The 16,278-nt window shown below is 33.1% G+C and overlaps 1 protein-coding gene across 1 annotated transcript; it reads right to left on the bottom strand.

Annotated features, from left to right (window-relative positions):
• Positions 1–2,666: 2,666 nt before the first annotated feature.
• LOC110791460 (probable serine/threonine-protein kinase PBL1) lies at positions 2,667–6,634 on the bottom strand. The gene is made up of 5 exons (XM_021996207.2): positions 6,369–6,634; positions 4,622–5,294; positions 4,218–4,475; positions 3,814–3,933; positions 2,667–3,669 (listed from the first exon to the last, which is right to left on the bottom strand). The coding sequence occupies exons 2-5, from the start codon at positions 5,249–5,251 to the stop codon at positions 3,061–3,063; spliced, it is 1,617 nt and encodes a 538-aa protein (XP_021851899.1). The 5' UTR covers positions 5,252–5,294; positions 6,369–6,634; the 3' UTR covers positions 2,667–3,060.
• Positions 6,635–16,278: the final 9,644 nt, after the last annotated feature.

Genomic DNA, 16,278 nt, shown 5'->3' with positions numbered 1-16,278 from the left:
CGCAATTGACGTGATTTTACTAGGTATTTATTATCAAATTAAAATGTAAGGTAATTCGAGATTGTTGTAATAATTATCAATAGTGGTTATTACTTATTAGGTTAATATGGGATTAAAAAATTTGTGAAGTTTGCGTGGCGAAGTTGTCGAAGCCATTGATAGCATAGTAGGGGTGACAACGTGCTTTATTTTAGTATGATCCATTAATTACTGAAAATGACATTTAGTATGATGTACCTGCATGCATATTATGATAAATTCTAGATTTATGGTTTAAATGAAAAAATTAGTATACATTTAAATTATATCTGTTTAATGGCAGAGTGATGGAGAATATCGAGGAGCATCATAAATTAGCCATAGACCTGAATGAAAGTGGTGATGTAGAAGAAGGAGATATAGTAGAAGGTGAATCAATTTCTAACAACTCGAATGCACCTAGAGAAGGGATGTGCTTTGTATCAGGAGACGACTTTAGTAGATTTTGCCAAGAATATGCTTATAAGGAACGGTTCTAGCTTTTTATAAAAAGCAGTGATTTGCTGAAAGAGTTTAAGGACACTGGAGTATGTAAAAATGGCGTAGGAGATAAAGAGGCAAAGCCATATATGATGAAACGTATCAGATTTAAATGTAAGAGGGGGGGGTTGGCAAGAACTGAAGGTTGTAATGTCACTGGTTGCAAGATGTTTGTGTATGGGATTATGAGGGATGGAAAGTTTGAGATAGCCAAGTGTGACCTGAAGTATAACCATGAACTCACTCCTTCTTGTAGTAGGTTAATGGTTAATTATAGAAGTATTGATCAAGGAACGTTTGAGCGAGCGATCATCAATGACTACTCAAGAATTGGGATAAATAGGAACTTTAGTGCACAAGTTCTTGAGCGTGATGGATTTGATAATACGACCTTCAACAATCGAGACTTGAGGAATGCAATTAATTTAGATCGGCGTATGTCAAGGTGTATGGGAGATGCAAGGGCACTAAAATATTACTTCAAGAAGCAACATGAACTGAATCATGACTTTTTATAGTTATCTAGAAGTTGGCAAAGATGGGACATTGTTGAACGTTTTCTGGTCTGATGCCCGGAGCAGAGGTTCCTATAAATACTTTGGAGATGTAATAACATTCGACACAACCTTCTCAATGAACAAGTGTTTTTCTAAATTAACTTGTATAAACAAATGAACGTGAATGAATGATCTTTCGGATGAACGGATTATGCTAATATGTTGTTGCCCCTAGCTAGTGAGGAAATATGGGAAAGGTCCTAATAGAACTTGAACGTCCTTTTGTATGGAGAGAGGAAATATGTTAAAGTACAAAAAAGCAAGTATCTTCAGCAACCCAGTTATCATTCGTACATGCAACACTGCAACAGGATACATGTCATATTAACATTTCTTTAAATTATTGTCCAAAAGTGATCTGGACACATTGTTAAAAGAGATGACAGCAAGGAAGACCTATAGGCTATAGGCTATAGGCTATAGGCTATAGGCTATAGTCGAGATTTGAAAAACTGATTCAGGCTTTCTAGACCACGGCGGGTTTTAGTCGGTGTTGCCTACATTTGTTAAATATACTTTCCAAAGAAACACCATGAAAAAAGAATAATGAAATACAACTGACTAAGAAAAGAGAGTGCAACAAATGAACTACGGGAAAATGTAGCAGTTGTAAACAAAAGAAAAGCCACACAAGATCGACATTTGAATGTCCATGTCCAAGTCCAAGACTAACCACCAGTGGTCCAGTACCAAGTCTATCAACAATTACAGCAAAACCCAGCATTTCACAACAAAGCCTTTTCAACAACAAGCACTTAATTCTATTTCCATCTTCTGTTTTTATCATCAATCTATCTATACGGGATGTCCTACCAGCATACCGCTAAGTAGAGCATCCTTTACCCAAAAATACCCCTATGGGTCATTTTAAGGCTATAAGCTCCAGTCGGTCTATGTGGCTAAAACAAGCCAATCGGCCTTATTCAACCAAGCTAGATCACGCCAGGCCCGAAAGATACGGGTCATAACCCAGAGGATCATAAACTTGCTATCCGACATAATTTTGCATGCACAAGGTGTGTAATAAATTTATTGTACATCGGAAAAACTTTTACCTTGTTTTTTATAACTTTTAATAGTTTTATTAACTTTTATATTATGAAAAAAGTTGATGGATAAACATAAAGGGTTGAATAGTTACCTTTATACATTATTAGTGGTTTTGAAAGAATGATTTTTATTAAAATGAAAATATTTATCACTCAAAATTTGATAACTTTTACATATGTCGGAGTAACTTCTAATCCGGTGTGCCGGGAATTTGCATAGGTATCTCGATTGGCAGCATCCCTCCCAGCTGAGGTTTCTTCCATACCCAAGGCCTCAAATCTAAGACCTTGGTTAAGAAGCAATAGACCCTTAATCATTCACGTCAACCACAATTGATTGGTTGTAAGTAAATAAGAATTTATGAATCAAGATAAGAACATTGCAATTAATTTGGCTAGTAAACCTCTTTTTTCAACCTCCTTTATTATTGAACTTCCTCAATTTGAACATCTTTGTTTAACTCTATCGTGCATTGCCTCCGACCACACACCATAACAAGTATATTTATTACTCCGTACATTAAAAAAAAAAAAAAAAAAAAAAAAAAAACCAACTATGATTAATTCATCATCAAAAGTCATACGACATGTACATTGGTGTATAATATTTGCATGGTTTGTCACTTGACCGACGCAGGACCTCAATCAGGGTGATCAAGCTTGAGAATTTATTTTGATCCAAGTATAACAATTACTCCACAAACAAGGGCAAAAGGGTTGTAAGAAAACCACATATCTCATAAACTGCAGAGGAGCTTGCACTCAATATCTACAAAACCAGTATCCTCCACAGCTATTCATGAGGTAAGTGGAAATACAGGGAACACCATATTTATACTGTATAATAAATCATGTATAACTCAAAAAAAAGAAGAAAAAAAAAAGAAAAAAGAGGGGTGAAGAAAAATGGGGTAAAAAAATAAAGCTATTAACAATCAGAAGCCTTCAACACTAGACCTTCGGAACACCACAGATGATGATTTACGGGGCGCCTGGTGTTCAATCTCATCCAGTGAGAGAAGTGAAGCGCAAGCACGAGGAGGAAGTGATAAGGGCAAAGTGAGCAGCCTTGTTGGTGAGACGGGAGATACATGAGCCCTAGATGGCGAGGGGTGAGAATAACTTTGTCGTGGTGGTAGACTGGGTGATCGAAACATCTGCTTTCCAGCTGGTTCTTGAAGAGGAAACCGGCATGAATATTTCATATCTTGTATGGTTTTGAGGTTGTCCACAATCGTTCTCATTGTTGGTCTTTCTGAAGGTTCCTTCTGAAGACACTTTTGAGCTATATCAGCAACTGTTCTTGCTGCTTTTATGGGGAACCTCCCTTTCAGCTGTGAGTCCATTATTAAAGACAACCTACATTCATCTGCAAGGAATGGCCAGCTCCATTTCACCAAGTTCCTCTCTTCTTTCGATCGACGACTATCCATGTTCTTTCTACCAGTCAGAACTTCTAGGAGAACGATTCCGAAGCTATAAACGTTGCTTTTAGGGGTCAGTAACCCTTTCTCCACAGTCTCCACTGAAAGATTTCCTAGTGCCTGAATTGAAAGAAAGGTAGCAAATAAATTAACACTTGAGGATGCAAAAGCCAATTTTTATGAGGATGGTTCAACCAAACTTAGGGGTCTATTGTTCTATTCTTTAATCCCGACCAAACCAAGAGAGTTAGACGGATTACTCACCGAAGAGCTATTGGAGAGATCTGCTTCTGGGAGGAGGCCAACACAGCCATATCCAGAAAGTTTTGCACTAAAATCCTTATCAACTTGAATATTTACAGCTGAAAATTCATTGTACATTGCCTGCAAAAGTGGGAAGATAAATTCCATCAGACATACAAGCTTTTACTCACTGTATCAACAATATCAGATGTTTAGACTTTAGATCAGCCGAGTTTGTCCACGATGAGACAAACACCCAAAGTTGGTAATAATACTAAACTTGATTCTTACAAGGCAACCAAGTCTTTTATGGAATATCGTGCTTTGCAATTTTGAAAGCAAACTTGTCACAGGTTAAATGTGTTTGTGAACATTCAATATTTCTTACAATTCAAACATTGCCAGAAGATAAAAGTGGCAAGTACCTGGAATGGACCTTGTTCATGTAAGAAGGTAAGCCCTTGGGCGGCACATAAAGCTACTTTTACTCTGGTATTCCAATCAATTGGAGGGCCATCTGATCTACCATATAATAGCCGATCTAAGCTTCCATGATGTAGCCTTTCGTAGACCAATATCCTCTGATCAGAGCCTTCGCGTGCATGATAACCAAGCAACTTACATAAATTGGGATGTTGAAGAGAAGCAAGTGTGTTGACCTCATTCACAAAATCCCGTATACCCTTTTGAGACAAAAACAACAGTGTGTTAGTACCAACGTTCCTCAAAACGAGCTTGCAACATAAACTTTCTTCAGAAACCTTTGAATTGATAGTCATTAGACACATAATGCAATGCTAAAAGTCTAAAACAAATATTTTCAAATCACCTGAGCGGAAGGGTAAAAACGGGTAACGGTGGCCTCGATCTTTCTGGCAGTACAAGAAACATCCCTAAAGGAAGCCTTAAACATAGTTGAAGAAAGACTCTCGGATGTACAAGTTTCTGAAGAAATACTGTGGCAAGCAGATGTAATTTCTTCGTAGGAAAAGTTCCGAAGTGTTCCTGATGGAGGTAGAGGCAGTGGACCTGATGCGCATAAAGGGCCACTTGAATTCCTCACGTTAAAGCTTCCTGTACTTTTCAGGGAACCAGAAACATGAGGCGAGGGAAGTGGTAGAGGCTGTGGACTAGGCGATCTTTGTTCTTGTGGTAATAGTAAATGGGGTTTCGGCTCTTCTCTTTCTTCATATTCAGTTGATAACGACTCTCTATCTGGTCCATGGAAGCTAGATGGTGCAGAAAGTGCACGAGTCCTATTATTTGTCAGTTTATCTGTGGGTTGAACAACAGGTTGTCCTCTGTTGCGAAAACTCGGAGGAGCTGATTGCAGGGCGTGACTGGGGATTTGTGGTTCTGGAAGGGTTGTTGGTGTACTTTCCTGGGGCAATACACGTTTTATATGTACACTATGATCACTCTTCTTCTTTTTACCTTTTAACACTGTGAAACAACCCATCTTATTCACAACTCTTCAACCATGTAATTCAATCTAAATTCCTCTGAAAAATATGCAGAAAGTCAGAAAATGATATCATGATGCTATGTTAATCACCGAAATCTCACCACACCGATAAACAACATACAAGAAAACATGTTACATGTATTCATTCAGGTACGAACAAGAACAAAACAATGTCAAACCCTTAATCTCAATAGAATGTCGAACTGACTATCATGTTTATCTAATAATGAAAGCTCCTAAGCTATATCCATGGAACCTAAAATGCAGGGAATTGCCTCTCGAATCTCGATAGTCTTTTATTCAAGCAATTACATGACCTTTCTTATACAACACTTTATAACCAATTAAACATTCTTATGCTGCCAAACTAACATAAAAATCGAAGATTTCGATCAACCACATTAGCACGAGTTAAAATTGCATGTATGTTCAAATTTTGAGTACCTAACTACAACAGAATCCAATAGTAAAGAACTCAACAACAGATGATTTCATTGCTTCAGAATATCAACTGATAAAAATTAATCCTTGTTATTTTTACTGAGTATTGATTATTGAAACTGGCTAAAAGCACAAGCAAACACATACGGAGTACTCCACTAAAAAGTATGCTAATTCCAAATAAGAATTGTCAAAGTTGATTATCCATTCAACTAAAACTCCCCCTGAATATCCGCCAGCAAAAAGTTAAAAGGAATCTGAATCACCTATCATCATTATTAACAACTTAACAAGTAACACCCAATACCCGAAATCGAATCCCGTTTGGATCACTACCTTTGAGACTCTCTGTACACCCCCCCCCCCCCCCAAAAAAAAATTACCCAGATCCATAATACCCACAGAATCATCCTGGCTACAAAATTAATTGACAAAAGAACCCAAAATTGAACTAATCTACTGTACTAACAACCTAAATACGGAGTAACTTACAAGAAAAAGGATAAAAACACAACTGTAAAAAAAAAAAAACCAGCATAAAAACCCAACGAAATGGATCAAACTAACAGCTCAATTTCTTTGATTTGAATGTAAATTAAAAACCCAACTTAAATAACAAATTAAGCCCAAATTACTGTGGGGAAAAAGGGAAAAAAATGGTAAAAATTACCTGAAATCAGCTAACTTCATAAAATCAAAGTGATGATCTTTATTGGTAGCAAATTAGAAAATGCGATGGAAAAAGGAAAAACCCAGCAAGTCAAATGAAAGCTGAAGAAGAAATGGGGAAAGGTCATAAAGATTTTCCAAATGCCAGAAAAAATTAAAAAAAGGGAAAATAATAGTTGTAGTACTAAGAATTGAACAAGTTTCGGAGTGGAGGAATGATAGAGAGATAAAAGGCGGACCCAATTTAGCAGTGGTCAAACCTACCGTAAGAACTTGAATTTTTTAAATACCCCTTTTTAAATAAAAATATTTTATTTTTTAAATTAATTTGGTAAATTCTACTCCGTAATTAAAATTCATCTTATATTATGTAAATTGCCGTATTACGGAGTTATCACATGTCACGCTAACCATCTTCTAAATTCTAACGAGCTAACTTGTAATATACGAAGTATAAGACAATTTAATGTTCAAATATCATTCTGAAGATCCGACAGAAACGGAGGCTAACGGTGAATTTATAGGGATTTTTGGTGTGTTTTCTTATGGTTGATTTGCCTGATTAAATTTAAGAAGTAAAAGGAGTATCCAAAAATTGAAATAAAATGATGCCAATAGGTTTCGCCGTTTTTTCCCTCCAAGCTAATCTAAAATTACAATTTTACCTTTATGTCATTGGATTTTCTCATTGGATTTTGTCATTTTGATCTTTGTCTCCTCGCTTTTGTGGAGGTGTGGAAGGTTAAGAATAACAAACCAATTACCAACCATGAACGGTAGAAGATTGAGGATAACAAATCAAAAATAAGTTCATTATGTATTAGTCGTTTACTTGTTTGTATAAAAATATTTGGTAAATAGTTTTTTTTTATTCAAACCCTTTTACGATCATCTCTCAATTGACATTCTTGTCAAATATTTAGACTATGATTTGGAGCTTTGTTTGAGCGAGATCTTAAGTTAATTATTTAAGTGCTAAAATTATGTTCACAATATATTGTAAGTGTTATATGGTCTAATTTATAATTGATATCTATGTTAAAAGATAAAAGTAGATTATTACACATTAGAATACAAGTAGAATAAGATAATTGCACTTTGTATGATTTGCAATTGCCCAATTAATACAATAACGCAGCAAATTATTAAAAAAAAAAAGTTGAAAACGGAGTAAGATAAATTTGTACGTAGTACCCCGTACAATGCATTTTGAATGGTCTAAAAACATTATTAACATCTGAATGTTGGACTGGATTTTATTTTTCTTTTTTACTTTAAAGTTGATTTCGTCAGCAAAAACAAAATTTGTTTTTGTTGTCTACGGTGTACGCAGTATTCAGGCCATTTGAATACTTCGTATTATATTATCTTAAATCTAAATTATTGTTTTAAAAAGCTTTTTTTTAATTTCAAAAACTTATTTTTTCTGTTTTATGCGGTCACCAAACAGATTATGCAAAACTTCTCAAGGTTGGAAGCACTAACTAGGTACTCCATATTTTGATGTTGATGGTTCATCCAATCATCCCCCTTTCATTTTGGAATAAATAGTTATCAACATAGCCTAATACGAATTGAAGAAATATCAACTAAGAAGGAATCAAATTCTAATTTTCACAATTTCAATATTACAATCATGACGGAGTTCAAAGATGAGAGGAAATTATAATGACTAAGAAGAAAACAATGATAAATCTAAGCTCTAAGGCTTCGTATATCGTCTTAAATTAAATATATACTTCTGTCTCTTAATATTCGCCCCAATTTGACCAGCATATAGTTTTATGCAATTTAATTGACTTATTAATTTAGTGTATCGTTATTCGACGCTCGCCCACGCTAAAATCGCCCTACTATTCATAGCAAAAGTACATAACTACCCTTATAAAAACTTACCCCTCCCTTTCATTTTTTACCCTTCTCACCTCACCTTTCCCTCACCTCTCTCTCAACCCCCCCCCCCCCCCCCCACCAAGCTAGCTCCCGAATTTTCGCAAAAAACTGAAATTCCGGCGAGAATTTTTCCCCCCCTCTTTAACTCATTATGGTATCTTAACTTGTAATTCCGTCGGATTAAGTTGTTGGCAACGTTAGTTTCTTCATAATTCATGTGGGACTTACGGCGGTGGTTATAGTCGTGGAAGTTGTCCCGGAAAATCGGCTCGTAAGCTTCAGTGGAGGAGGTAAAAATGGTGTTTTTTTTATTTATTTTATTCATTTCTGGCGCACAAGATTTGCACCGTACACATGGTAGTGGCGCACAGATTTTGCACCGTGCACATGGAAGTGGCGCAAAATCTGTGCATGGATGACATGGAACTGGCGCAAAATTTGCGCCAGGTACATGGAACCAATGCAAATTCCGTGCGCCATATCCATATCGTTCATGCAAAGTTTGTGCGCCAGAAGTAAATCTGAAATTCAAATTTGTTTAAATAAAATTTTAATTTTTAATGTAAAGTTAATTCGAATTAATATTATAATTAGTTAATTTAATTTTTATTTATTTAAGAAAATTATGATTTTAGAAATTTCTTGAAATTATGTAGTTATTTTAGAATTTATTTATTTTAAAATTTATGTATTTTAGAAATTATGTTAGTTATTATGCGCAAAATTAATATTATAATTTGTTAATTTAATTTTTATTTATTTTAGAAAATTATGTTAGTGATTTTAGAAATTTCTAGAAATTATGTAGTTATTTTAGAATTTATATATTTTAGAAATTATGTTAGTTATTATGCGCAAAGTTAGAATATAATATGATAATTAAATTTTTATTTAATTTAGAAAATTATGTTACTGTGATGGCGGCGGAGATGGACGACCGGAGTTGGGCTGGGAGATGGCGGCGGCGTTGATGGAGGGGTGCCGGCAGGAGGAAGGGAGGGAGGGAGGGAAAGAGCAGAGAAGGGGAATGGTGATGAGGGAGGGGGTGAATTTGATTTTAAAGGGCAGAATCGTACTTTCACGTAATAAATTAGGGCGTTATTAACGGAACAGAGCGTCGAATAAAAATCCCCTCAATTTATTATGTGGTACGGAATAGTTGATAATGTTGTGTTTTTTAGTTTAGTTAGTCGAAAATGTGTCAAATAAAGGGGTGGGGTGAGTTGAATTTTATATGTTCTTTTAAGAAAGTAGGAATATATGCGGATCCACGGTAAGTGAGAGAAATGATATAATATTAATAAAAGTATATCATTTATAGAAATGATAGCGAGTATTAAAGGCCGACTTTATAAGGAAAGTGAACGAGTATTAAAGGACGGAGGGAGTATTACATACGAGTAAAGACGTATACAAACGAAACATAATACTCCGTAGCACAAAACACACAATGCAATATCATGTACGAAAGTCATTCTCACACCTTCCATGTAATGTTGACTTCAACATAATTGTAGTACGAACTACGAAGTACTCCCTCCGTCTCGAAATATTCGCAACGTTTTGATTTTTTGTACTATTTACATAATTTACTTTGACCCTATTTTATTTATAGTATATAAAAATAAGTGTTAAAATATAATATATTGTTGGCCTCATCTTAATATATATTTTCAAAATATTAATATTTTATAAGTTTTTATAATATATAATTGAATATATTTATGGTCAAAGTTGGTATTGACAAGCGTGTCCAGTCAAACCGTTGCGAGTATTTCGGAACGGAGAGAGTATATAGTAGAACGTCATACAATTACATGCCATGTATGGTTGAAGATGTCTATATGTTACATGGTGGCATGCATGGGATCATCCATTGTATTGTTCTCTCAAGGCGGTCAGCCTGCCAGTGGAAATTCATGTGTTGGGGTATGTAAACTAAGAGAGAAGAAAAAGAGAGGATCCTCTTTGATGTGTGGAAAATAATGTGGAAGAAAGAGAATGTAATGTGTCAAAAGGAGAAAAGGAGAGAGAGTAGAAGAGAGGATATATATATCCTCTCCAATAATCCTGCTCTAAGGGCGGGGTGAATATGAGTTCGCCAGAACTTTTTGTTTCGGAGCAAATGAGCCATAAGAGCATTACAAATTACAAATCGGGGAGAGGAATTTAAATATTAACTAATCGTACAACCTTAAGTCTAAATTAATCGGCCTAGACTTCATTCCCGAACTTAACAACAGTATTTTAAGATAAAATGGCAGGGGACGACCAAGACTTCATTTCCAAGCATAAGCAATGTTAATATCGTCTCACTTGTCAATGCATTTTTTTACCATTAAATATCTCTAATTTTCTGTTTGTAGAAATTATAGAATTTAATATTATAAAATTATGTACTCCATATTGTGATTTATATTATATGCACCGCCAAAAAAATAATTAATTATTATATATTAGTAAAAATTCAAGTTAAACTAATTTTTCATCAAAAACAAAAGTATATAAATAATGATAAAGTTAAAGTGACACAATTAAAAGAGCGGAAAAAGCAAGACACGAACGTTATAGAATTGTACTTTATCCGTTTTAAAAAAATTGTAACACTTTCACTTTTGCCACTATTCATTTACTAAATTTGATCATAAGTTTTTACTAGTTTATTAAAAACAATTGCTTTAAGCAAAATGTTGGTGGATTGATTTCATTGTATATTTTTGTAATATTAAATTTTAAGATTAAAAAAAAAGTACTCCGTATAATTAGTGGTTTTTAAGGTCAAAGTTATATCTTGTCAAACATACTAATCAAAGTGTTGTAATTTTTTTTGAAACAGAGAAGTATTAAAAGTTTTTTTTCCCAAAAAAAACAAGGAAGTAAAATGAAGGGCCAATCTTGTCAATTGTATAGGTGTCTCATTTTTCAAAGAACAACACCTTGATTGAAGTGACAACCCAGTCAAAGGTCGGAGATATAAACTTATTAATTAAATAATTTAAATTATGAAAACTCTAAAAGGCCCTCTAAAAAGCATATGTTTTTTATTTTTGGATTTCAACTCATTATCATTATCAGCAAATTTAGTCAAAGAACCCCATCAAAAGAGGGCTTTGACTCTTAATACTAGCCGTCCGATCAAGAAGAAAGTTGATCATTGACGGTCAATAATAACTTCAATATCTATGTTGGACCCACTTTTACTAATTAATGTTTTGTTCCCTGCTTTTGTAATGATATTTAAATACCTCACGCGCGGAACCACGCGTGCAGTTGTTTATTCTCACCTTAGAGGAAAGTGTCTATGGGGGAGTGGGGCCCACTCAAGCAGTATCATCCTCTAAGTGGGACCCACTTGAGCTAATTTAAAATTTTCGTTTAAGATGTTTACATAGGCCCTGTTTGGCAATTGGCTGTTGGCTGTTGGCTGTCGGCTGTTTTACTTGGCTGGTTTGACTGGCTGTTCAAGTTGGCTGCTTTTGTTGGCTGTTTGACTATGGATTGGTTACAAATGTGTTTGGTAAAATCAGTTGTTGGCTGTTGGCTGTTGGCTGTAGCTATGTAAAATGACATTTAAGGACATTTAATGTTTTTTATTCATTTTTCAATACATACTGTGTATTGTGTACGGAGTAAAACGTAATTACAAATAAATAAATATACATTAAAAATAAATTAATTTTTGCAATAGTATTAATAAATTAATATTTTAATTAATAATTGCAGAGTAATAATCAATGATTAATAATTAATAATTAATAATAATTAAATTAATAATTAATAATTAATAATTTATTAATTAATCATTAATAATTAATGATTAATTATTAATTAGTTATTCACTTTTAGTTATTAGTCATTAATTAATACTCCGTAATTATTAATTATTAATTATTAATTATTAATTATTAATTATTAATTATTAATTATTAATTATTAACTATTAACTATTAACTATTAACTATTAACTATTAACTATTAACTATTAACTATTAACTATTAACTATTAACTATTAACTATTAACTATTAATTATTAACTATTAACTATTAATTATTAATTATTAATTATTAATTATTAATTATTAATTATTAATTATTAATTAGTAATTATTAATTATTAATTATTAATTATTAATTATTAATTATTAATTAGTAATTATTAATTAGTAATTATTAATTAGTAATTACTAATCACTAATTACTAATCACTAATCACTAATCACTAATCACTAATCACTAATCACTAATCACTTATCACTAATCACTAATCACTAATCACTAATTATTAATTATTAATTATTAGTTAATTAGTAAAAAACAAGGACAAAAAAGTAATTTAGATAGTGAAAAGCCAAAAGCCAACTCCAAAAAGCTAGTGTTACTAGCTTTTTATTTTTGGCGGAAAAGCTAGCTTTTCAGCAAGCTAAAAAGCCAGTTACCAAACACATTTTTTGGCTGTTTGACCAGATTAAAAAGCCAACAACCAAAAGCCAACCAAAAAGCCAGCAAAAAACCATTTGCCAAACAAGGCCATAGTCTTGGATTTCAGGTACAACTCACATGAGGTTGACGTCCTCGACGGCTTTGTATTGTTCAATATTGGGCCTTACGCCTTACAAATATCTAGTTTAATACGGAGTACTTTGTATAATATTGGGCCTTTTTGCAAAACTATCCGTAGTGGGTAATTTTAGCTGTTAAACAACAAGCCGCAATCAGATACTAAGGCTCTGTTTAGTTCATCTTGTTTCAGGATCTTATTACTTATTTCAGATTTAATTAGATTAGATCAGATCAGATCAGATTAGATTAGATTAGATCAGATTAGATCAGAAAAAATAATTTCAGAGCATATCAGATCAGAAAAAATACGTTCAGATCAGATCAGATCAGATCAGATCAGATTATTATTATTATTATTATTATTATTATTATTATTATTATTATTATTATTATTGGTATATATTTGTATCATTGTTATTATTACTATTATTTCTTTAATAAAAAAGAAAGTCGTTGTCGCTGCAATTAAAATCTATTAATTAAGGCATAAAAAAACATTAACAAAACATTCAAATTCATCAAATCGAAACTAAAACCATTAACTCCAAATCAGAAACGATATGATCAGATCATGTCCATATTAGAATTGATTTTTACAAATCAGAACCATTATATATCCAGACCAGAACCGGTATGATCAGATAATATCCAGATCATAACTGATCTGTACATATCATGTTCAAATCTACAAAGATCTTGTCTAGATCAGAATCGTTCCTTACAAATCATGTATGTTCCTTACAGAACCAATATGTTCATATAGAACCGATTTGTACAGATCAAGTCCAGATCAGAATCGAGATGTTCAGATTAGAACTGGTCTAGATATCGACTTTGTACATAAAATGTTCAGTTCATAATTGATCTGCAAAGATCATGTTCATATCATAATTGATTTGTACAGATTATGTCCAGATGAGAACTGGTTTGTAAAGATCATGACCAAATCAAAAATAATATGTACAAATCATGTCCAGATTAGAACTGATATGTACAAATCATGTCCTGATCAGAATTGATATGTATAGATCATGTCCAGATTAGAATTGATATACACTGATCATGTCCAGATCAGAACCCATACGTGTAGATCATAACCCATATATCCAGATCGATCTATCTAGATCATGTCTAAATATGTACTGATTTGTCAAGATCATGTCCAAATCAAAACCTATATGTCCAGATCATGTCCAAATTTGAAACGATCTATTTCGATCAAAACCGATCTTTACAGATCATGTCTAGATCATTTTCAGTCAAAACTGGTCTATATAGATCATGTCTAGATATGTAATGATCATGTCTATATTAGAACCGATATGACCAGATCATAGCCAGATCAGAACAAAATTTGTACATATCATCCCCAAATCAGAATCGATCTGTACAGATCATATACAGATCATAACTGATATGTCCTGATCATAACCAATCTATCTAGATCATGTCCAGGTCTATCTAATATATGGAATAGTTAAATCATGAGCAAAGTCAAATAAATAATAACAATATTATAAATTTGTGTAACATTTATTTTATACGTAAGTCGTTTAATATTAATAAATGTAGATTTTTGTTTAAACTTAATTTTGAAAAATTAGATCAGATCAGACCAGATTAATATTCTAAAATGTAAGTGGGTTTAGACAAGCGCAAAAGTCAAATGAAGGTCAGACGACTAGAACTTCCCACCATAGTTGTCAAGTTCCACCATATTGATATCACCCATTTAAATAAAAAGCTTCCACCCTAAGATAACAAGTCTATTCAAAAATGAAAATACGAAAAATTCAAATGTTAGGTCGTACGCACCATAAAGTTTTCTAAAATACTACAGGAACACCCTCTCCCCAATTTATCTGTATCAAAATTAAATAAAGCGTTATAAATCCGATATGGGAACTTTTCATAATTACCACCTTATAAAGTTCAGCTTTTAAACTTACCATCTTAAATTTTTTTAAAATTACCACCTAAAAATTGTCTAAACTTTTAAAATTACCACCACTTAACAGAAAACTTAACGGTTTCCGTTAAGTGGTGATCATTTTAAAAGTTTAGATAAAATTAAGGGGGTAATTTTTAAATAAAATTTTATACGGTGGTCGGTAAGTTTGAAAAATTGGATATTATAAGATGGTAATTACAATTTTTTTTATCTAAAGTTTATTGGTAATGAATGGAATCTTGAAGATTTGTAGGTCTCACAACAAAAATGACATTCTAAACGGAGTATTATATAGGACTGGTAATAAAAATTAAGTTGAATTTATTATATGAATAATGCTAAAATCAACGGAAATTTCATGAAATGCCCTCGAGTTTTGCCATAATTCACCAAACGCCCATCAAGTTTCAATAATTCATAAAATACCCCTCACAATTCGTACAAATACCCAACATACCCTTATTAATAACGGGCCGTTAGTCCGCCGTTAGCCAAGTTTCCAATTCACCCAAATGCCCCTATTCTGAAACTTATTTCACCAAATGCCCCTATTAGGAAACTTATTTCACCAAATTCTCAAAATTTAAATATAGCTATTCAGATGTTCAGACGGCTAGTTTTTGTGTTTCAAAAGTGGTTCTTGGTCATGGTTGGCTATAAAAACCCCTTTGCTGAATGGTTCTTGTATTTTAGATGTTATTTTACTTTACTTTGCTAATTTCATAAGATTTGTGTCATGAGTTTTCTTTCAAAATCATCTTCCACACCCAATCATTCCACATATATTAGGGTACCTAACAAATTTTGTTATTGTGGTAGGAATGGAGGTTGAAGTGGTGTTCCACAAGCTCTTCTGGATAGCTGCTAATGCTTTTTGGGGTAGTTTTTTGCACATCTGTTTTGATCTTGCACATATTCGTTGAGTAGAAAATAACATTACATGTAGTTGGTGCAAAGATGTTTTGTAAGTGAAGCTAAAAACAGAAATGCTTCCCACTTTGGTATTTTGTGCAGATTATGCAACATCAATTATTTATGAAATGTGAATTTGTTTCTCATTACTTGTGTTTACTTCGTGATTACAAACAGTAAAATTACAAACATCAATATCCCCATTTGTATTACAACTTTGACTACTTTTTGTTGTTGCTTTAGCTTCTTCTTCATTTGCTTCAATTCTTCTTGCATCTTACTGTTTCGCTTGTTTTCAATACTTTCTCATTCGTCTAAGCTTCCCCCGCATTGTCCTTCGTGTTGTTGCCCCTTGTTTTTTTGCTCAACTACTCCCTTTCACCATCTCAGATTGTTTCAAGGATCACACTTGTAGTACAACCTTTGTGGATTGAGTGTTGTATTAGAGCTTCGAATGACAAATTTCCTACCACAATAACAAAATTTGGTAGGTACTCTAATATATATGTGGACTCATTGGGTGTGGATGATGATTTTGAAAGAAAACTCATGACAAAAATCTTATGAAATTAGCAAAGCAAATCAAAATAACAT

Source organism: Spinacia oleracea, chromosome 5 (genome assembly GCF_020520425.1).
Source record: "Spinacia oleracea cultivar Varoflay chromosome 5, BTI_SOV_V1, whole genome shotgun sequence".
Lineage (NCBI taxonomy): Eukaryota > Viridiplantae > Streptophyta > Magnoliopsida > Caryophyllales > Amaranthaceae > Spinacia > Spinacia oleracea.
This window is presented reverse-complemented; position numbering and strand designations above follow the sequence as displayed.

Excerpts from the sequence above, each read along its gene's own strand:
- LOC110791460 (XM_021996207.2), bottom strand. The coding sequence starts at position 5,251 with ATGGGTTGTTTCACAGTGTTAAAAGGTAAAAAGAAGAAGAGTGATCAT. Across the intron at positions 4,476-4,621 it reads GTTTTTACCCTTCCGCTCAG|GGTATACGGGATTTTGTGAA; the intron begins GTGATTTGAAAA and ends TTGTCTCAAAAG. Across the intron at positions 3,670-3,813 it reads ATCTCTCCAATAGCTCTTCG|GCACTAGGAAATCTTTCAGT; the intron begins GTGAGTAATCCG and ends CTTTCAATTCAG.